Source organism: Nicotiana sylvestris, chromosome 6 (assembly GCF_000393655.2).
Source record: "Nicotiana sylvestris chromosome 6, ASM39365v2, whole genome shotgun sequence".
Lineage (NCBI taxonomy): Eukaryota > Viridiplantae > Streptophyta > Magnoliopsida > Solanales > Solanaceae > Nicotiana > Nicotiana sylvestris.
This window is the reverse complement of record NC_091062.1, coordinates 141,352,540-141,373,204: the sequence shown is the minus strand read 5'-3', so window position 1 is coordinate 141,373,204 and position 20,665 is coordinate 141,352,540. Positions and strand designations below refer to the sequence as shown.

The window sequence follows — 20,665 nt, the reverse complement described above, 5'->3', positions numbered from 1 at the left end:
TTATTGTAAGAAAAATCTTAGTCACAATTAACTAAAAATTTACCCACATTAACAAAATAATTGCTGCATTCTAAATTCTAATTTCTTACTGATAAAGGAAGAGAAGATTTCAGGGTTTGTTGGGTCTCTCACATTTAATGCACTCACTACTTGTGTCTGTCTGACTTTTTGAATCTTCTCTTCCACAGTTCCATGTGTAAATAGAACCACTAAAATCTACAGTTGAAAACTTGTGCAAGAAAAACATAATTTTATAAAGCTTTGGATTCTTCATTTTTGGGTTTAACTCAGTCAAGAAAATCAAGCTAAAAAGCTTTAATTTTTGGAAGAAATGGGAGGTAGTGGAGGCTTTAATATCTTGTGGGCTCAGCTCAGTCAATGCTTTTTACCAATCAAAAGGTACTTTTGATTTAACCCTATCTTTCACTGTTTGGAGTTGATTGCTTGCACCCATTTTTATGATACATTGAGTTTTTTTTCCCCTTGAAATTTTTAGCTGTCCTGGCTTTAAGAAAGTTGAAATCTTCTCCCCTGAATGATGCAACATCTGCTTGGTTGTTGGTGAACTTTTCTGGATTATTGAGTTTTTGTTTCAGTTCTGTTATTGGTTAAACCCTTTGTGTTTAGCTCAACTGAGGAGGCTCTGTTTGGGTAATGTTGGGTTTTTCCTGTATCTGGATTTTGCTTAATTTTACTCAATTCAATATCTTAGGGCTTTACAAACCTTAATAATTTTGTTCTATTTGTTTTAGGGTATTTAATGTCTATGATCCACATAATTTAGGTGCAACATTTCTTGAACAGTGTAAAACTTTTTAGTTGGGCCTTCTTTGGAAGAAAAAAGGGTCATCTTGAATTCCAGCTAAAAGGGTATATGTGTAATCAACACACAATCCTGCAAGGGGAAAGAGATTGAATTTGGGCTAATCTTTCCTTTTCCTTTTTCAATCAAAGTAGAATTTTTGTTATGTATTCTATGCCAAGTTTATTTTTTTGTTTTTTCTTGCTTTCTTCTCTTATACACTGAGTTTGTTATTATTGTTGTTGGTTTACTAACTTCTGATTCATGTTCCACTGTGGGTTCTGATATGTTTTGTGATTAAACATTTCAGCGTAATGAGACAGGATGAGAGTTAAGTATTGGATTTACAAGCAGAAAATTAGTTTAAGCCTTAGATTGCGGAAGATGATGAAGTGCATTTGCTCAGGGGAACAACTGAGGATTGAAGATATTATTCCATCATCCGAGTCTCTTGCAACTCGGGACTATTCAGCTAGTGGGTATTCTTCGCGAGCCGGAGATGACGCTAAGGCAGACACCAGTAACATAGAAGAAGCAGAATCATCACTTCGTGAGAGTGGCATTTTGAATTATGAGGTTGGTGCTGCAAAGGATACTAATGATGAAGTTAGCTTTTCTTTCGATCCCATAGTTAACTGTTCCTATCTTTTTCATAATCAGATGTTATTATCACAATTTTTGCCTCTCAATTTGATTTTGATGCAGTAAGGAAGTTTTCTCATTTATACATTCCAGATACTAGGGAATTTTTCAGTTGAGAATGGCAGAATCTAGTTTTGTTATTAGATAAATTCCATTGTTAATCTGGTGTTGGGCAAACCGAGATTTGTTTTCTTACTGAGGCACAGGGAATAGAAGTCCATGTATTTCTTTTTCCACTGTGTACGTGGTCTAAAATTTATATAATCAGACCGATGATTTGGTAGACACAGTTATTTTTACATTTAAAGAGTAAAGTGCATTCTTGCATCCTCAAAGAATTGAGGGGATGGATCAGTAGCATGTGAGTAAAATTAAATTCATAATGGAAGCAGAAGGAAAATAAGCTACTTTGCATGCAAAAGGTTTAAATGAATGAGACTTTCTCTGATTTATATACATCTCTGTATGAAGTTGTACATAAAGTTTTCCCCACTTTCTTTGCATGAATGATGATTACCGTTGTTTTTACTTGCAATTCTCCCGTAATGGTGTGCTTATATTTTACTTTGTAATGGATCACTAATACCATTTTAAAACTGGAGATTCTGTCATATCAACGAAAATTAACATGGCGTGACTGTATTGAAATACAAAAAACTTTTCAACATGTCAGCTGCAATGTCCATGGTGGACGACATAACTAACTTGAATTCTCATGAGTAAAAGCTCTTGACTTACAACTTCTATTCCCTTCATATTCTACTTGGAGGCTAAGAGACACTTTTATTTTAGGAAGCAAGAGCATTATTAGGTCGGCTTGAGTATCAAAAAGGTAACATTGAGGCTGCTCTTCATGTATTTGATGGAATAGATATTGCTGCGGTGGTTCCCAAGATAAAACTTTCGATTGCAAGAAGATGTGAGATACCAAGACGGAATTCACTTAGCGACGCTATCCCGCCTATGTCAATGCATGCAGTAAGTCTGCTCTTTGAGGCCATTTTGCTCAAAGCAATATCCCTGCAGGCACTTGGGAGGTTTACAGGTGCTTCCTCACCTTATTAGCTAAGTTCATGATATGTGTTTATTCTACTGCATATTTTATTCTTTGGCAATTATAATTCCGCTGACTTTATTGTGGAATACTGAGTCAAGAAGATGCCTGCTCTGTGCATGTTTATTCTTTTTAATGTACTGGCATTGTCGATTGTTATTGGGCATTAAAGATTTCCTTTATGACTTTTGCAGAAGCTGCTCAGTCGTGTACAGTGATACTGGATACAGTTGAGTCTGCTTTGCCAGATGGCTTACATGAGAACTTTTCTGCTGATTGCAAATTGTTGGAAACCTTGAACAAGGCGATGGAGTTACTTCCTGAGCTGTGGAAGCTAGCTTGTGCTCCTCAAGAAGCAATCTTGTCATATAGAAGGGCCCTGCTTTATCGGTGGAATCTTGATGTGGAAACGAGAAGCAAAATAGAAAAGCAGTATGCTATATTTCTCTTATACAGTGGCACTGATGCAGCTCCTCCAAATCTTCGCGCACAGGCAGAAGGTTCCTTCATACCTAGAAACAATATAGAAGAAGCTATTTTGCTGCTTCTGGTTCTTCTAAGAAGATACATCGTCAATAAAATTGTATGGGATCCATCGATCTTGGATCACCTCTGCTTTGCATTATCCATTGCAGGTGAGTTTAGGGCACTCGCCCATCAGGTTGAGGAGTTGCTCCCTGGAATTGTTGTTAGAAGACAAAAGTACACTACCCTTGCCCTGTGTTATTATGCAGAAGGTGATGACATGGTCTCTTTGAATCTGTTAAGGAACCTAATGAATAACAGGGACAACGAGAACGGCATATTTGAGTTACTACTTGCTGCCAAAATTTGTGCAGAGTATCCCAATTTATCGGAAGAAGGGATGGGGTATGCCCGGAAAGTGCTCCCAAAAATTGATGGGAAATGTAACCAGATGGCTAGTGTTGCAAAATGCTTACTTGGTCTTCTGCTCTCAGGTCGATCTCGTGCCCTCGTGTCTGATTCTGAGAGAACGTCAAGACTGAGTGAAGCTCTTGAATCACTTGAATCGGCTCAAAAGATAACTGAAGGAAGAAATCCTACTGTTCTTTTCTACCTTAGTTTGGAGAATGCAGAGCAGAGAAAGTTGGATATTGCTCTCTACTATGCAAAGCAGCTGTTGAAGTTGGAGGGAGGATCTATTGTCAAAGGATGGCTTCTTCTTGCTCGTATACTATCTGCTCAAAAGAGGTATATAGATGCAGAAAACATAGTTAATGCTGCACTAGACGAAACAGGAAAATGGAATCAAGGAGAACTACTACGCACTAAGGCTAAACTACAGATTGCCCAGGAACATCTGCGGGATGCGGTGGAGACATATACTCATCTTCTTGCTGTACTCCAAGTTCAGAGAAAAAGTTTTGGAGTTCAGAAAAAGTTGTTAAAGGTATGGTTCCTCATGACATGAAATATCAACTTGGATAACAAATCTTGCTAATCTAATAAGTCTAATAGACCTTCTAGTTTAATTTAGTGACACTTTTCAAATTCTTGACACTTACTGAAACGATACATGACCTTGCAAAGCGCTTGCTTTCAACCTTTATTCGTTCTCTTTCCGAGATAAGAACCTTCACATTTGCAATTGAAGAGGGAAAATGGGGAAGGAATTTTTCCAAATGTAATCTTCTGTTTCAGTTCTCTTTCAATCCTATTTCTCTTCTTCAGGCAGGACTGTAGGAAATTGGTGGATGTTCAAGTTCAATCTTGTATTCCTTAGTAGTTTGTCTGGCTTTTGTACTTTGCTTTGTCCTTTTAATTCTCCGTCTCTCATCAGTTGTGTTGTTCTTTTTGCCCTTTAAACCCACAGAACATGAGAAACAACACTAGAAGTTTAGAAATGGAAACATGGCATGACCTAGCAAATGTTTACACAAGCTTGTCTCAGTGGCGTGATGCGGAGGTTTGCCTAATCAAATCTGAGGCTATCAATCCTCATTCTGCTTCAAGATGCCACTCTGCAGGTATTAGTTTTTTTCTTTCCATTTATCTTGGCATATGTTCTGAACTTTTCTTATAAGATGTTTCTTGGAGTGTACAAGATATAGGGTTGGAGTTAGTTTTTCTTTCCGCAAAGAGATATTTATCCCTCTGGCACAGGTCAAGGCAGTCTCGTTGTGAATATCTGTTGCCAAGGCAATTTAATAACACCTTCCCCGGGGGGGGGGGGTTAAATTGCTATATACTAAGTTTTAGATTGTAATCTTAGAGCCAAAGTGGGTTTGATCACTGCTGTTTTATGCCTCTTTGCAAACCCAGTAAAGAAGATCGGAGAAACAATATGCTCTCATTTCTTAAAGACTTCGATCATGATCTTGAAAGATTTGCATTTGAATTGCCTGACCCCCCATGTATCAGCATTCTTATTGCTCCACATTAGAAATATTTCACTTCTTTTTTAGTATGTGATTTTAATGCCCAGCTTATCATTAAGGCTGGAGATTGTGGCGTACATTGTAAAGTATTAAACGCTCATAGACCTGCATCAAACACTAGTGAGCAAGTGTTTCTTTTCCATCTAAAATTATCTGATGGGATATGAGACTTGAATTTTGGTAGTAATACAAATTTGGTACTACTCTTTTGTCTTTCATACACTAAACTCGTTACTTGAAACTATATCTGTAAGTGAAGGAAAAATTAGATAAGAATCCATTTGATTATTTTGTTGCCTGTCTTTTTCAGATAGACTAATGGCTTTAGATTTTGGTCTTTCAAATAAATAATTTTTTGTCTGATGCTGGGGAGTTTAAGTGTGTAAATTAGATAGGATAGAAACCTTTATGGACTAATAGGCGTCTCATAGCGCTATTTGTGAGTCTGCATAGTAGGTACTGCTTTTTTGGGGAAAAATTGTTGCATGATGTTACATAGACAAGTCTTGTAAATGTTGATTAAACAGGGTTTTCTTTCATGTTTTCTGTTTAATCATCTTTGAGATGAGATCTTACAGAGCCAACTTCTGAAGGTATCAACAATGGTGGTCATTTTGCAGGGTTACTCTATCAAGCTAGAGGACTCCACAAAGAAGCATTACAATCTTTTCAGAAGGCTTTAGACATAGAACCAAACCATGTTCCGAGTTTGGTTTCCACTGCCATTGTTCTTCGACAACTCAGCGGCCAATCATTGCCTGTCGTGAAAAGCTTTCTGACCGATGCATTACGGATTGACAGAACAAATTCTTCAGCTTGGTACAATCTTGGCTTGTTATACAAAAGTGAAAATGGTGCATCTGCACTCGAAGCCGCTGAGTGCTTTGAGGCTGCTGCACTTCTCCAAGAATCTGCACCAGTTGAACCATTCAGATGAGTCCAATGATTGATCTTCACATGTTTTACCAATAGCTGAACCATCCCACATGTAAAAAATTTGTAATACATAGAGGGGCGCGAATGGGAAACAGAAGTATAATAGAGTAATTGTGTTAATGTGGTAGAACAGTAGAAGTACTAGTTTAGGGAAACAGCTGCTTTTTGGTGTATTTATGCATGATATTAAGGTGGATTTTAGTGATGTTTGTGGAGAGCTTTGGCTATCTGTGAGATTATCCATAGGCGTTTAGATTTTCATACAATAATATGCGTTTGGAATTGATTTGGGAAATTGACTAGCTATTGGAAATATTCATGGAATATGAAATGCTAGTTCTCTTTAGAAAACGTTAATTTTCCTGGTAAACTTCAGTAGAACCAAAACTATTTCAGATAGTTTCTTTCAAACAAAGAAATAGAGGTAATATATATCTAAGGGAAAATGATGTTGTATAAACGCTCTCAAAATAATAGCTGGAATATATATATATATATATATATATATATATATATATATATATATATATATATATATATATAGATATAGAAATACATTTTGTATGTTATATAAAAAAAATTATACAAATTTTATATACTTTTTCAGCTACCAAATATAATTAGTTTCCGATACGGGCTAAAAGTGATAATACCTCTAGATTTTATCCAAAACTGAGACTACGTATGCTAAAAGGGTCTTAGGGAACAACCAGATCAAAATCAAGCAATTCTTAGGCATTAATCGAAAGACCATTTTAAATTTTGCATATTGATAACACAAATAGGGTCATTTTCTCATTACAGAAGAGGTACTTTTGTGAAGGGAGCCTTGAAGCAACGGTAAAGTGATCTTCATGTGATCTATAGGTCTCGGATTTGAGCCATGGAAGCAGCCTTGATGTGATGACCCAAAAGGTCATCACTTATTTTAGAAACAAATTCAGTGTTCCGAGGCCTAAAAACCTCCTTTTTACCTCACCTTGATTTGCGTGTGTGGTCCAGACCTATATCCGGAAAGCCTTCTATATGAAAAGATGAGAAATAGAAATTTCTAGAGTTAAAAATTTTGATTTTGGTTGACTTTAATCAACATTTTGAGCAAACGGATCCGCATCCGTGTTCCGACGATCCCGTGAGGTCCGCAGTCAAATATGGGACCTGGGTGTATGCCCGGAAATGAATTTCGAGGTCCCAAGCCTTAGAAATCAATTTTTGAAAGAAATTAGTTTGCTGAATTATCTAAGAAATGAAGAAAAGAATTAATGTTTGAAACCATTGGTATCGGGCCCGTATTTTGGTTCTGGAGCCCGGTACAAACTTGTTATAGTATTTAAAAGACAACTGTGAAATTTGGTGAAAAACGGAGTTTATTTGACGTGAGTTGGACTTTCGGTTGAAGAGTTATGAACTTTGAATGTTCTTGATGAAATGTTGAGTTTTGAGGTTTAATTCATGGTTTTACATGTTATTTTTATGATGTGATCGCACGAGTAGGTCCATATGATGTTTTTGAGTTAGTATGCACATTTGGTTTGAGGTCCCGAGGGTTCGGGTGAGTTTCGGATAGGTTCCGGGATGTTTTAGGCTTAAAACATAGCTGTTGCAGGCTCAGAGAAGTTGCAGATCTCTGAACCCGCTAGTGCGGTCTGCATTGATTTTGTGCTGCTGCAGAGAGGCCTTTGCGGCCGCACTCGATTTTGTGCGGTCCGCAGTGAAGAAGAATCCGCAGGTTCACTGTTCTAACTTCGGAAGCCTATATCTTTTGATCTACAAGGAATTTTGAGATGATTCAAAAAGAAAGTTGTAGTCCTTTGTGTCTAGTTTCCAGAAAGGTAAAGAAATCACAATATGGACATCTGTAGAGAAAGTTATAGCCAAAATACTAAAGCATGTCACTGCAGTCTCCGTGGTGAGCTTCGCGGTCGCACTCCTTTTTGTGCGGTCCGCGGAGGGGATCTGAGAGAGGTATATCTAAACGGGATTTTCAGTTATTTTTCATTTTTCAAAACCCCAAAAACATAAGAGGCGATTTTTCAAATAACCTTTCTTCTCCAAAACATTAGTGAGTGATTTCTAACTCATTTTCTTTACTCCTTAACTAGATTTCATCCTAGAATCTAGGGTTTTCATGGTGGAATTGGAAATTTTGGGTAAAACCTAAGAATATTAAAATTTGGGGATTTAGACCTCAAATTGAAGTTGGATTCCAAAACCAATTATATATCCGGGCTCAGACGTGAATGGGTAATCGGATTTTGGTCCGAATTTCGGGTTTGGACCAAGCAGGCTTGGGGTTGATTGATTTGTATGTGTGGTCCGGACCTATATCCGGAAAGCCTTCTATGTGAAAAGATGAGAAATAGAATTTTCTAGAGTTAAAAAATTTGATTTTGGTTGACTTTGGCCAACATTTTGAGCAAACGGATCCAGATCCGTATTCCGACGATCCCGTGAGGTCCGCAGTAAAATATAGAACTTGGGCGTATGCCCGGAAATGAACCCAAGCCATAGAAATCAATTTTTGAAAGAAATTATTTTGCTGAATTATCTAAGAAATGAAGAAACGAATTAATGTTTGAAACTATTGGTATCGGGCCCGTATTTTGGTTCCGGAGCCCGGTACAAACTTGTTATAGTATTTAAAAGATAACTGTGAAATTTGGTGAAAACGGAGTTTATTTGACGTGAGTTGGATTTCCGGTTGAAGAGTTATGAACTTTGAATGTTCTTGATGAAAATGTTGAGTTTTGAGGTTTAATTCATGGTTTTACGTGTTATTTTGATGATGTGATCACACGAGTAGGTTCATATGATGTTTTTGAGTTAGTATGCACATTTGGTTTGAGGTCTCAAGGGCTCGGGTGAGTTTCGGGTAGGTTCCGGGATGTTTTAGGCTTAAAACATAGTTGTTGCAGCTTCAGAGAAGTTGCAGATCTCTGAACCCGCCAGTGCGGTCCGCATTGATTTTGTGCTGCCGCAGAGGGGCCTTTGCGGTCGCACTCGATTTTGTGCGGTCCGCTGTGAGGAAGAATCCGCAGGTTCACTGGTCTGACTTCGGAAGCCTATATCTTTTAATCTACAAGGAATTTTGAGATAATTCAAAAATTAAAGTTGTATCCCTTCGTGTCTAGTTTCCAGAAAGTTAAAAAACTCACAATATGGACATCTGTAGAGAAAGTTATAGCCAAAATACTAAAGCATGTCACTGCAGTCTCCGTAGTGAGCTTCGCGGCCGCACTCTTTTTTGTGCGGTCCGCGGAAGGGGTCTGAGAGGGGTATATTTAAATGGGATTTTCAGTTATTTTTCATTTTTCAAAACCCCAAAAACATAAGAGGCGATTTTTCAACCAACCTTTCTTCTCCAAAACATTAGTAAGTGATTACTAACTCATTTTCTTTACTCCTTAACTTCTTTTTACAAGATTTCATCCTAGAATCTAGGGTTTTCATAGTGGAATTGGGAATTTTGGGTAAAACCTAAGAATATTAAAATTTGGGGATTTAGACCTCAAATTGAGGTCGGATTCCAAAACCAATTATATATCCGGGCTCGGAGGTGAATGGGTAATCGAGTTTTGGCCCGAATTTCGGGTTTGGACCAAGCGGGCCCGGGGTCGATTTTTGACTTTTAGGGAAAAAACTTTAGAAAACTTATTTGCATGCATTAGAATTGATTCATTTAGCACTTATTAATATTATTAAGTAACTTGTGGCTAGATACGAGTGAGTTGGTAGTGGAATCAAGAGGTAAAGCGATAGTTGAGGCTTGAATTGTGTTCGTGGCATCGAGGTAAGTGTTTGGTCTAACCTTAGCTTGAGGGATTAGGAGTTGGGTCTTATCTGCTATGTGCTAATTATGGAGTACGATGTATAGGCATGGTGACGAGTATATATACGTCGGTGTCAAGCATGCCCGTGAGTCTTGTATTGTAATCATTATGACTCCGTTGTGGTTTATTATGCTTCAATGAGGATTATCATTATTGTTCCCTTGCCGGGATGTTGTTGTGGTATTATTGTTCCCTTGTCGGAATGTTTGTTGTGATGTTATTGTTCCCTTACCGGGATGTTGTTGTAATATTATTGTTCCCTTGCTGGGATGTTGTTATTATGTTATTGTTCCCTTGCCGGGTTCTCTTATGATTGGTGTTGATATATGAAATGGGAGCGGGTTGCACGCTTGCAACGGTAACATATGAAATGGGAGCGGGTGCATGCCTGCAGCGGTAATATATGAAATGGGAGCGGGTTGCACGCCTGCAAAGGTAATATATGAAATGGGAGCGGGTTGCACGCCTGCAACGGTACAATATGAAATGGGAGCGGGTTGCACGCCTACAACGGTACTATATGAAATGGGATCGGGTTGCACGCTTGCAACGGTATTACATGTGTACTTGTTCTTCTTATTTCCTTATCTTTGCTGGTAATTGATTTATGACATTCCTTACATTTCTCTACTGTTGTCCTGTTGTTATCTGTTACTCCCCGCAGCATGATTCCCCCGCCCAACTTTAGTTGTAATTATCTACTTATATTTCTGCTATATATGATTTAACTGCACATGTTTGTTTGGTAGTCTGGTCCTAGCCTCGTCACTACTTCACCGAGGTTAGACTAGGCACTTACCAGCACATGGGGCCGGTTGTGCTGATACTACACTCTGCACTTTTTTGTGAAGATCCCAGTGCTGTAGACTTCGGACCGCAGTGAGATTGTTGTTTCTTGTTCATCCGGCGACCCGAGGTAGTCCTGCAGGTGTCCGCAGGCCTTGGTGTCTCCTTCTATCTACTATTCCTATTTCTTTCATGTATTTCCAGAGACAATGTTGTATTTATTTCTTTCAGACCTTTATTTGTAGTACTCCTAGACAGTCTGTGAAGTTGTGACACCAGTCTTGACTAGATTTGTTATGGATTGGTATTAGCAGTATTATTAAAACTTTACAATGCAGCCTTTCGCTTATTCAATTCTGTTGTTATCTAATTGTTGGCCCTTAACTATTATCGGATTAAAAATGGAAACAAGGTAAATAGTTCAGTTGGTTGGCTTGTCTAGCTTTCACTAGTAGGCGTCATCACGACTCCTGATGGTGGGAAATCCGGGTCGTGACACTTGATTACTAAATAAACATTTAGAGATGGACCATAAAGCTAGAGTAGTACCTTTTCTAGACCCTGATGCAAGTAGAGAAAAATATATCTTAGAAGACCATATATAACTAGCTTTATGATAAAAGAAAATTTAAAATCTTACTGAAAAAAAGAAGAAGAAGAAGGTACCTCTGAGTTATAGTACTTCAAAGGTGATTCAGATTTTGTGGAGATGATGTCCGCATCAGATTTGTTGACGGTATGCTTGAAATCAACTGGAGGCCCCTCAGTTGAGCAAATAACAAAACCAATAGCCCCACTGCAAATATTATTAGTTTGCACTAAAATGAGGAAGTATGTCTTTTTCAAGTAACTAAAATGAGAATTGATAATCTCGAAGAGATAATAAAGCGCAAGAACCTATACATGGATTGCAATTATCAACTCGAGCCCAGAGAAAAAACAAAAAAAACTCTGATCTTGAAGAAAAATTATACTTAGTAAAGACTAGGTGCACAACAGTACTCAACACCAGGCATTGGCCTAATTTCTTCTTAGCAATTGGAAATAAATCAACTATGAAGTCATCTTATTTGACTAGATCCAACAACATAGATAACCTCTAGTCTAGTAGAACATGCGTAATTTGAAGTCTTGATATAACATCTAATGATAATCGCTAGCTCCATATGATATTTACAGACGGAGCTAGCGATCAAGAAACCTACTGAAGAGTATCCAGATCTTGAAGTTGAAGATTGGCGGGACCATCAACTATGTCTTGAATTCGAAACACAATTGAACCCATTTTGTGTTTGACCATACCTCATATTGAGGTGGCCGAAGACTTATGGGTGAGTATTAGAGAGCATTTTGCGGTCTCTAATGGCCCAAGGATACAACATTGAACGCTGAACTTACGGTTTGTAAACAGAATTGGGCATGACCGTAGTTAAATACTACTATGAAAAACTGACAATTTCGGTCAGATTCCGACTGGTACATGGGGGTGCAATCTTGGTGCTATTTTGGAGAAGAAGAAGAAAGAGGAGAAGGTTCATCTTTTCCTCATGGGATCTGACGAGATCATATATGGGACAGTGAGATCAAACTTGCTCGCGATGGCCTTTGTTGTACAAGGCATATCTCCCTACACAAGTCGCTACGTACTCTTATTGCAAGCGCACATGCATGGCATGAACCCAAAAAATATTTCCAGCTTATAGGTTATCCAAAGTGGTGGAGAAAAATCCCTAGTGGTGATGAGAAGAGTAATGGACGTAAAAGAGGACAACAGCAGAATCAGAGAGGAGGATTGAATGGAGGGCATGGTCAAGGTGGTGCGTTGCGTGCCAATGCTGCACAGACCACGAGAGAAGGTACCTCATCGGCCGGCTGTGGCGGATGCAGGAAAAGCTGGACCTCCGAGCCTGAGCAACAAGCAATGACAAACTTTAATTCTATGTTGAATAATCAACAAATAATTTCAAATGATAAGATGACCGGTAAGCATGATAAATAGCCGGAATTATCAATATTCAACAAATAATTTCAAATGGATTGTAATTATTAACTCTAGCCCCGAGAGAAAAAACTCAATAGTCGGAAGCTCTCAACAAAGTCTACCCTTTAAAAACGTTGTCACAAGTACTTTGCCAATATATTTCAAGCGTTATCTAAAACTAATGTGATTTTAGGCCAAATTTATTGTAGTGCCTTCGGTCTGTGCTAAATCACTAAACCAAATAAAAGGTCTAATCTTGTAGAAAATTTATACTCCCTCTGTTATGTGATAATGTTTGATTGGAGACTGAGTTTAAGTAATAAATAAGGCTTGTGATCTACAATAATTATATATATATATTTATGTGATGATAAATCAGCTCATTAAGATATGATGGAATGGCCCACCCCACCCATGGGAACTCATTGCTGGAAACAATTCTTAGGGTGAAATTCAAAAATAGCCAGATTTATAACTGGTCGTTCAAAAATAGCTCAGTTTCAAAAGTTATCGAAATTTAGCCACTTTTCATGTAAAGATAAATCTGAGCGAAAACACTGTTCAAAACCCAGAAAATACACCAGTATATTATGCTGGAGTTCCAGGATAAGTATGCTGGAACTCCGGCATAATATATGGAGTTCCAGGATAAGTATGCTGGAACTCCGGCATAATATATGGAGTTCCAGCATAAGTACACTAGAACTCCAGCATAATATACTGGAGTTCCAGCATAATATACTGGAGTTTGGAGCACCGGTGCTCCAGTATCCAGTATATTATACTGGAGCCATCAAAGTATACCGGTCCTGCATAATATGTTGGAGTTCATACACAGGTGCACCGAACTCCAGTAAATTATACTGGATCGATCTCTGTTGCAGCAAAATAGTAGCTATTTTTCATTAACTTGGTAAACGCTGACTATTTTTGAATGATCAATCCAAAAACTGGATATACCGTGCTATTTTTACCAATTCTTATGGTGTGTTTTGATATTCGGTAGGAATAATAATAAAAAAGTCCAAGTTGGTTGGTGAGCTCAGTAATAGAAGCCTGTCTAGCTTGGTTTGGAGAACACTTATTGGATTAAAGTAGGCATTGTAAAGTTACTTTGTTATTAAATATAAGAACGTATCTTTTTTTTTTTTTTTTTTTTTTGGATAACCAAAAAGAAAAGTGTCACAATAGAGAGAGGAAAATACTACAACGTACACAACAGTCAACGTCTCTGGCATTGCCCCAAATTTCTTATTAGCAATTGGACTTGCAAACGAAAATGGATCAGCTATTGAGGTCATCTTATTTAGGGGCAACTGTAAACAAAAAATTTTAACGTCAAAATAACTCCGAATATTTTTGTCCTGAAAATTTGAATTAAAAAATTAAAATTTAGGATGCACTGGCTAAAGTAAAGTGGCTATCCGGTGTCATTTCTACTCTTATATTTTGCTAGATCCACCTCTGGTCTACTTTTGAATGTGGCCACTTGGAATCTAATTTGGAAAAAAGAAATGGCCAACTTGTGAATACAAGGCCACAAAATTGGCCACACTGTGTCAATAACACGTGGATCGGATTGATACAAGGCAAGACCGACCTAGTTGACCCGGCCCACAAGGAAGAGGTTTATGTCAATTGCCAAAATAGTTGAACATTTTTAGGGTTTTAGACAATCTCGAGATTAATTCTTCACCAAGATTTCCAGGTTCATCCTCAAATTTCTCATTTATTTTATTTTTATTTATTTATTTAATTTAGTTTTGCTTCTTTCACTGAAATCGTGTTCCCTTAATAACGAGATACTATTCAGTTATCTTTTTTCTTGTATATTTTTTCCTTTTTAGTTACAAGCTGATTGCGCTATGTAAAATCTTAATCGAAACTATGGAGAAAAGCAAAGTTAGATATGGGGCTTCTCTTCTGCCATACATCTGTTTCTTTTTTTTTCTTTTTTTCTTTTTGGGGGTTTGGGGGTTTGGGTTGGCCGGTTTTGGGGGGGGGGGGTGGAGTGGGAAGCTGAAAACTTCGAATTTGATTCACCCGCTCACCCTTATGGAAGAAATGAGTATATATGCATTATACATAGACACACTGCGCATCCGTAATCTATGATTGGTTTTTGTTTACTTAACGTTGAATTATCTTAGTATTGATGCGATACTTTGATTGAGGATCGATATTGTTTTGGATCAGTGTACTACTGCTGTACTGCATTTGCTTATACGCTTAGACTAAGGTTCGGTTGCAGTACCTAAGTAGACATTGGAAGTGCTTGTGTATTATATAGATAAAAAATGTTAGGGCAAGTACTTGCCCGAGCTATTTACTTGTGTCTTTCTTTGTGGCTCATGATTTCCTTTCGGTATCTGATGAGGAGGAATTGAAGGTCACAACCTGCTGATGGATAAAAGAGAGACTAGTCAATCTTTCGTTTCCCTTGAATTGTAATTTTTTTTATGGCAAAGGTCACCTAATGTTGAAACATCTTTGCATATGTTGATATAAACATTATTAGTCAGGAAAAGATCGAGCGGAGAAATGTTATAGAGCGAAGGCAGTAAATTACTATGTCCTTGTGGACTTACCTCCAGCTTGAGTTCAAGTTTGGTTTTTTTAGACCTTCGCTTAGTTATTAAAAATATGATACCGCCAAATTGTTTTCATTTTTTATTGCTACATAGGTGTTGAGGCAGAGGGAAGGGTATGTCCTGAAATTTTCAGTTATACATTTTTTAAGAAAAAGAACTTGCTTACTTAAATACGATAGTCTATGACTTATTGGTCATCTTGATTCTTTAATTATGCAATTTACTCTTTACGTGCATCAAAAACTAAGAAAGGAGAATGAAGAAAGCCTTAGTCACATTTCATGGACGTGATTTCTATTTTTATCTCACCAGATGTCTTGAATTTTCAAACATTCCCAAGTCAGCGCTTTTCTGCATCTTATTGCAGGGGAAAAAGCAAAATAACAAGTGTAGGTTAATTCCTTCTGAGAAGATGGCTGGATTTCCAGGATACGGTGCCCTTGCCCCCAAGACTAAGAATCTGGTTATGGCCGGAGGTTTGTCAGCATTTGTTTTTGGTGTGTATTACTATACTATGAGAGCTGTTGGAGGCTCAGATGAACTTCAGGTAGCCATTGATAAGTTTGAAGAGGCAAAACATAACAGTGAGTCTGAAGCAAGTTTGGCACCCAAGTCCTGATTGTGTCCAATATGAAGGTAATTTAGCAATTAGGAAGAAGTGTTGGATGTTTGTGAAACAGTGAAACAGGACTTCGATCATCTTATGCTTGTTGAATAACTTCTCCTGTTTCTCATGCTTTCCGGATATATATGCTTTGCTGTAAAGATATCAAGATACTCTATTTCTTTTTAAGCTTTCTCATTGTGATAAATTTTTCTCAAATTTCTTCAGACTACATTCAGCATGTTTCTTTTATTTCCTTATCAAAAGGACACCAATTATCATTTCTTTGGAATGGGAATTGAGGGGGATTTGAAACCTATTTTTGTGTAGCAAAGGCCCTGGTTAATTAGATTCGACATGGCAATATGTTAAATGCAAGATGAGTAGGCAGCCTGATTTACCCTACAACAGTATTGACTATTGTGTTTCTTGCAACTGAACCTAGCTCTGGCGTACATCTGCATTTCATAATACGTTCAGATGTGACTTGTGAGAAGGTATAAACAAATTCATCTTTCAAAAGCAAGTCGTGTTAAGTCATTGCTCGTATATTTGGGGATCAAATTGATAAAAGCTGCATATCATGGTAAGATAGAAAATTATCTTTTTACTTTTCTTATTTTATTGCGAGCTAATTTGACTGGGCTTCAGAGCGTAATACAAATTAATGAAAACACTTGACGCAATGACACACAAGAATAACAAAGATTAAATAAGATTGCCTCTATGAACATGTCACTTTTTGAATCAAAACATGATCTATAGTCTAATCTGGAGATAACAAGCGAAGAAAATGCACGTTAAATTCTAACGCAGTCTGATTAGGAGACTAATTCCAACTAAGAAACGACCCAAAGGATTTGTCTCAAAAATAAGTATCGCATTTTGGCAAGTCATAAATGGAGAAACACTCCATGTTATAGTTTGCAAAGTGAATAATATTCACTATTTTTCATCTCAGCATACCATTTATGAAAACTAATAAGTAATCCAGAATTCAACACCCCCCCCCCCCAAATATCTTCAACTGCATGGTGATGCTACAATATTTCAGTTGCTGATGCCAAGAGAACCTTTTAATCTTGCAACCAGATGTGGCAATGTGTTGATGTTATCATGAACCGACTGGTCAACACATGACTCCAAATCCTTTGTTGCATCACTTCTGTTCTTCTGAAGTTTGGCTGTCTCATACTTGTCTTGGCAGACCATTAGAGACCTGTTCATTCTTTCCTGTTACACAAATATTTACATTCAGGAACACTTGATAAATGCTCGACCAAATAGTTGGGTTCGACAATATGAATCCTCACTAACAATGGCGCTCCTTTAAGCTTATCTCATGCCAATATAATACAAAGTAAAAATAAATATAAAAATACCAGAGAGCACATAAATCTTTTATAGGACTAAAAGACTCCTAAACATACTAACAAGACTAAAGCATATTCCCAAGTCCCAACTAATTGGTATCACCTTTACTTTATTATTATGGGATGCTCGTTTTCGTAATGGCTCCAAATCTCTGTCTCCAAATATCACAACTTCAGCGAACTCAAGAAAATAACAAATTCAGATTATACAGCAAGTAACAAACCCCTCCACCCACCCACCCACCCAACCCCAGGCCTCAGCTTTGGTGTGGGATGGAAGGAAACAGGGGAGGGGAGAAAAGATGTCTAGCCCAAGGCAGGAAAGTTAATCTGAAATAAAAAAATAATGGGCCAGAATCCAAAACTAGGACTGGACCATCTATTCCGCCATCCAACTCAGACAACTTAGCCATTCAACTCAAACTAGTCATGCAACTACGATAGTGTCATTCACAAGCTTCAGCAGCCCCTTAATCTTACAAGAACATCAAAATCATCAGATGAGAGTGATTTGATTTCAATTCTCAGAGCTAATTTACTCTGGGATCGTTATCTTCAAATATTCCATTCCAGCAACTCTGTTCCGGCATTTAAAAGCTGAGAGGAGAAGAAGTATGTAGACCTCTCAATTGAATCAGTTAACTTTTTAATTGATCAGGTTCCCCACTCACCCACCCACCCAACCCAATCCTCGCTTTTAGAAGATTTTCTATTTATATTGGATATGCAACGTACCTATTCAACCAATTGCTATTTCCTCAGTATGGAGAAGGCAGAGAATGCCGAGGGTCTATCGGAAACAGCCTCTCTGCCCTATCGGGGTAGGGGTAAGGTCTGCGTACACATTACCCTTCCCAGACCCCACTTAGTGGGATTTTACTGGGTAGTTGTTGTTGTTGGAGAAGGCAGAGAATAGCATCTAAAATCTTGTAAAATTTATAGGTTATGTTATCACGAGTCCATAAGATCACGACCTTGTACTCGTAGTATTATCACTTCTAAATACCAGAACATGTGTACGAGCACTAGGGAAGGAGCATCCCTTTCCACCAATAGGGAGGTAAATGATAGCTTGAGCTTCTGAATGGCAAAATCAAAGATGCACGACCCAAAGCTTCAGTTTATTAGTAAATTCTTCAAATGATCTACTGAGTAATTGATGAAAAGAACGACATCTTCACAAAGAGAAGCAGAATTCAGATTTGACGTAACATTGAAGTCCATCATTGGATGGCGGAAACATCACCCTCCTGTCCTAGGAAAAAAAAGATCAGAATCTAGCCGCTTGATTTCTTCTTTCTTCCATCTTTTGTTTCTATTACCTCTAGATAAGTAGAAGAAGAGCACTATTTACTACACGCCGGACAGAATCTAAGATGAACAAGCTCTCTTTTACAAACCCAGTAGGACCATAACACCAGCTTCAATTCTTTATACAAGCCCAAGCTCACTTTAAAACAAACAAACAATCCACCTAAAAAGGACAAGGGGAAGAAGAGAACTGAAAAATCGCTATCCTATAAGACGAACACTATATGTAAACTGTAAGGCAGGATTCCGTCACCCTGACCATCCATCTACCTTTTGTTTTACATGGTAAAGCTCACCCCCTACATAGGAGCCTAACTGTGGCCCTTCCCCACTTTATACCTTTGGTGACTCGAATCCCCAATCTTATGGTTGGAGGTGGAGGATCTTTATCAATAGGTAGTCCTTCCTTTGTTTCTCATGACCGTCCGTCTACTTCACCCCTTCCAATTCTTTTCTGTCAGATCTCATGGAGTTATCATTCCTACCATAATCACTTTTTTAGTCCCCAAATTTTTCTCTGTTCCTAACAAAATTTTAGCCAAAATTAAATTAACCGCAATGGCGACCTAATTAACTCATTCCAAATATTAAATAAAGCAAAATCCTAGGTCCTGGCCATCAATACTGATACCAGAATACCAAGCAATTCTTTTCCTAGCTCCGGGATGTTTCATCTGTAAGTTGCAATGACTCAATCCAAAAATTGTCTAGCCATCAGTGTACATAAAATGAATCTACCTTCTCCAGATGGGCAAAAACATGTTGAGATTGGCATGACGGAAAATATTATCCAGGAAAATATATTCCATGATGAAGTCATTTTCCAATGTTTCTTACTAGGAAATATTTTATAAAGAAATTTTTTTACCAATACAACTTTCTTCACTTATAAGCGGGAGTTAATTTGTCCTCAAATATTACCACTCCTACTTCATCACACTTGCTTAAACCATCACGTGAACACTTTCTCAATCTTTAATACTGAATAATATCGTCAAATACTATTCTCACTGCCTATTCTTAACATCACAACTCACCTATGTTATACCTAACGAAAAAACGCTACAGCACAATTATATCCCTTTTCCACCAAGAAGAAGAATTTTCACACGAAGCGTTACGACAAAATTATATCCCTTTTCCAGCTTGGTAATTTTTATAATGGAACGACAAGTATGACCTACTAAAGCACAAAAACAACATAGTAACAAGCACCACTTTTCGTTGTTTAGGTATGAGCTGAAATTAAGACAGCAAGAAAAGTAAAATTAGGAATAAAGAAATAAACTTTACCTGAAACTTGGCCATTTCATTCTGAACAAGATTCTGAGCATTGTGTACATGAACACTACAATGCTCCACACAGTGCCCTATCTCCTCTTGCCTCCTTCTCCTATCAAAGCATTCGTAAGCACATTTGTAGTAAGCTTGCTGCACATTCCCATTGGGCAAAAAAAAGAACAAATTAACATACAATATTTAATAAATAAGTTAACTCAGTTGTGTGTGTATATGTATAGATTATACAGCAGAACCTGAAGGGTGAAATTAACATGGTCTTGGATGCCAGCGAGTTGGGTTTGGGCAGCTGTGTTCACTTCGTTGAGTTTTTGCCTTAATCTTTCTGAAACTATCCTCTCTTCAGCTGCTGCTATTGCGTCCATTCTTCAATTTGTTGTTTTTGGTACCCCAATTTGCTATAGTTAGAAGAAAGAATTGTATTTGGAGGTTTGGTGGTTAGGGTTTTAGACGGGTTTTTGGATTCCAGCTAAGCCCTTTCAATTAAGGAAACCTCAAACTTTTACGAAATTATCATCCGTTCCTCTCTCTTTCTTTCTTTTCCTTTTTTTTTTTTATATTTTTTTTTTTTATGTAACATATGAGAGTGAAATGTATATTATTAGCCGTTTCTAGAAATAACTAACACACAAAATATATCTTTTTTGTATATATGTGTATTACAGTCAAACTATTTTATAACATCATTGTTTGATCCGATATTTTTTTCTTTTATAGGGAATGACTGTTATACACCTATAATAATATTTAAAATTTAAATATATTTTAACTGTTATAAACAAAAATTATCCAAAACTTAATTTTTTAAATGTTACATATAAAAAATAAGAAAATTATTCAAATTTAAAATACTCAAAAGATATGTAAATTTTTACTAATCAAATATTAAAAAATGCTAACATTATTAATAAATTCGTAACTAAATGTATAAAGATTTAAACTCTAAAACTTACATTCTAAAGCTACTAGAAGATTAAATTATCTCAAGGTTGATGGAAAAACTCTGTAATTGTAGCTTGTTTCATAGTTTCCAGTCTCTTACTAGCGATATAACGCT

The 20,665-nt window shown here is 37.3% G+C and overlaps 3 protein-coding genes across 4 annotated transcripts; 2 read left to right on the top strand and 1 right to left on the bottom strand.

Moving 5' to 3' along the window:
- Nucleotides 1–8: 8 nt before the first annotated feature.
- LOC104215115 (protein NPGR2-like) lies at nucleotides 9–6,050 on the top strand. Of its 2 annotated transcripts, none has more exons than XM_009764860.2 (6): nucleotides 9–399; nucleotides 1,113–1,378; nucleotides 2,237–2,489; nucleotides 2,693–3,909; nucleotides 4,333–4,486; nucleotides 5,518–6,050. In XM_009764860.2, exons 2-6 carry the CDS (start codon nucleotides 1,127–1,129, stop codon nucleotides 5,832–5,834), a joined length of 2,193 nt encoding a protein of 730 aa, XP_009763162.1. In that variant the 5' UTR covers nucleotides 9–399; nucleotides 1,113–1,126; the 3' UTR covers nucleotides 5,835–6,050. The 2 variants fall into 2 exon arrangements, with proteins under 2 accessions (XP_009763162.1, XP_009763163.1); XM_009764861.2 differs by lacking the exon at nucleotides 9–399 and adding an exon at nucleotides 444–651.
- A 7,998-nt stretch (nucleotides 6,051–14,048) lies between these two features.
- On the top strand, nucleotides 14,049–15,844 carry LOC104215116 (uncharacterized). The gene is made up of 2 exons (XM_009764862.2): nucleotides 14,049–14,138; nucleotides 15,389–15,844. The coding sequence occupies exon 2, from the start codon at nucleotides 15,434–15,436 to the stop codon at nucleotides 15,638–15,640; it is 207 nt and encodes a 68-aa protein (XP_009763164.1). The 5' UTR covers nucleotides 14,049–14,138; nucleotides 15,389–15,433; the 3' UTR covers nucleotides 15,641–15,844.
- Nucleotides 15,845–16,416: 572 nt separating this feature from the next.
- LOC104215118 (uncharacterized) lies at nucleotides 16,417–20,071 on the bottom strand. The gene is made up of 3 exons (XM_009764863.2): nucleotides 19,845–20,071; nucleotides 19,603–19,740; nucleotides 16,417–16,858 (listed from the first exon to the last, which is right to left on the bottom strand). Exons 1-3 carry the CDS (start codon nucleotides 19,971–19,973, stop codon nucleotides 16,676–16,678), a joined length of 450 nt encoding a protein of 149 aa, XP_009763165.1. The 5' UTR covers nucleotides 19,974–20,071; the 3' UTR covers nucleotides 16,417–16,675.
- Nucleotides 20,072–20,665: the final 594 nt, after the last annotated feature.

Coding starts and splice junctions, on each gene's coding strand:
- LOC104215115 (XM_009764860.2), top strand. CDS start 1,127: ATGAGAGTTAAGTATTGGATTTACAAGCAGAAAATTAGTTTAAGCCTT. Junction 2,490..2,692: donor GGCACTTGGGAGGTTTACAG/GTGCTTCCTCAC, acceptor TGACTTTTGCAG/AAGCTGCTCAGTCGTGTACA. Junction 4,487..5,517: donor TTCAAGATGCCACTCTGCAG/GTATTAGTTTTT, acceptor GTCATTTTGCAG/GGTTACTCTATCAAGCTAGA.
- LOC104215116 (XM_009764862.2), top strand. CDS start 15,434: ATGGCTGGATTTCCAGGATACGGTGCCCTTGCCCCCAAGACTAAGAAT.
- LOC104215118 (XM_009764863.2), bottom strand. CDS start 19,973: ATGGACGCAATAGCAGCAGCTGAAGAGAGGATAGTTTCAGAAAGATTA. Junction 19,741..19,844: donor ATGTTAATTTCACCCTTCAG/GTTCTGCTGTAT, acceptor GGGAATGTGCAG/CAAGCTTACTACAAATGTGC. Junction 16,859..19,602: donor ATGAAATGGCCAAGTTTCAG/GTAAAGTTTATT, acceptor TTTGTGTAACAG/GAAAGAATGAACAGGTCTCT.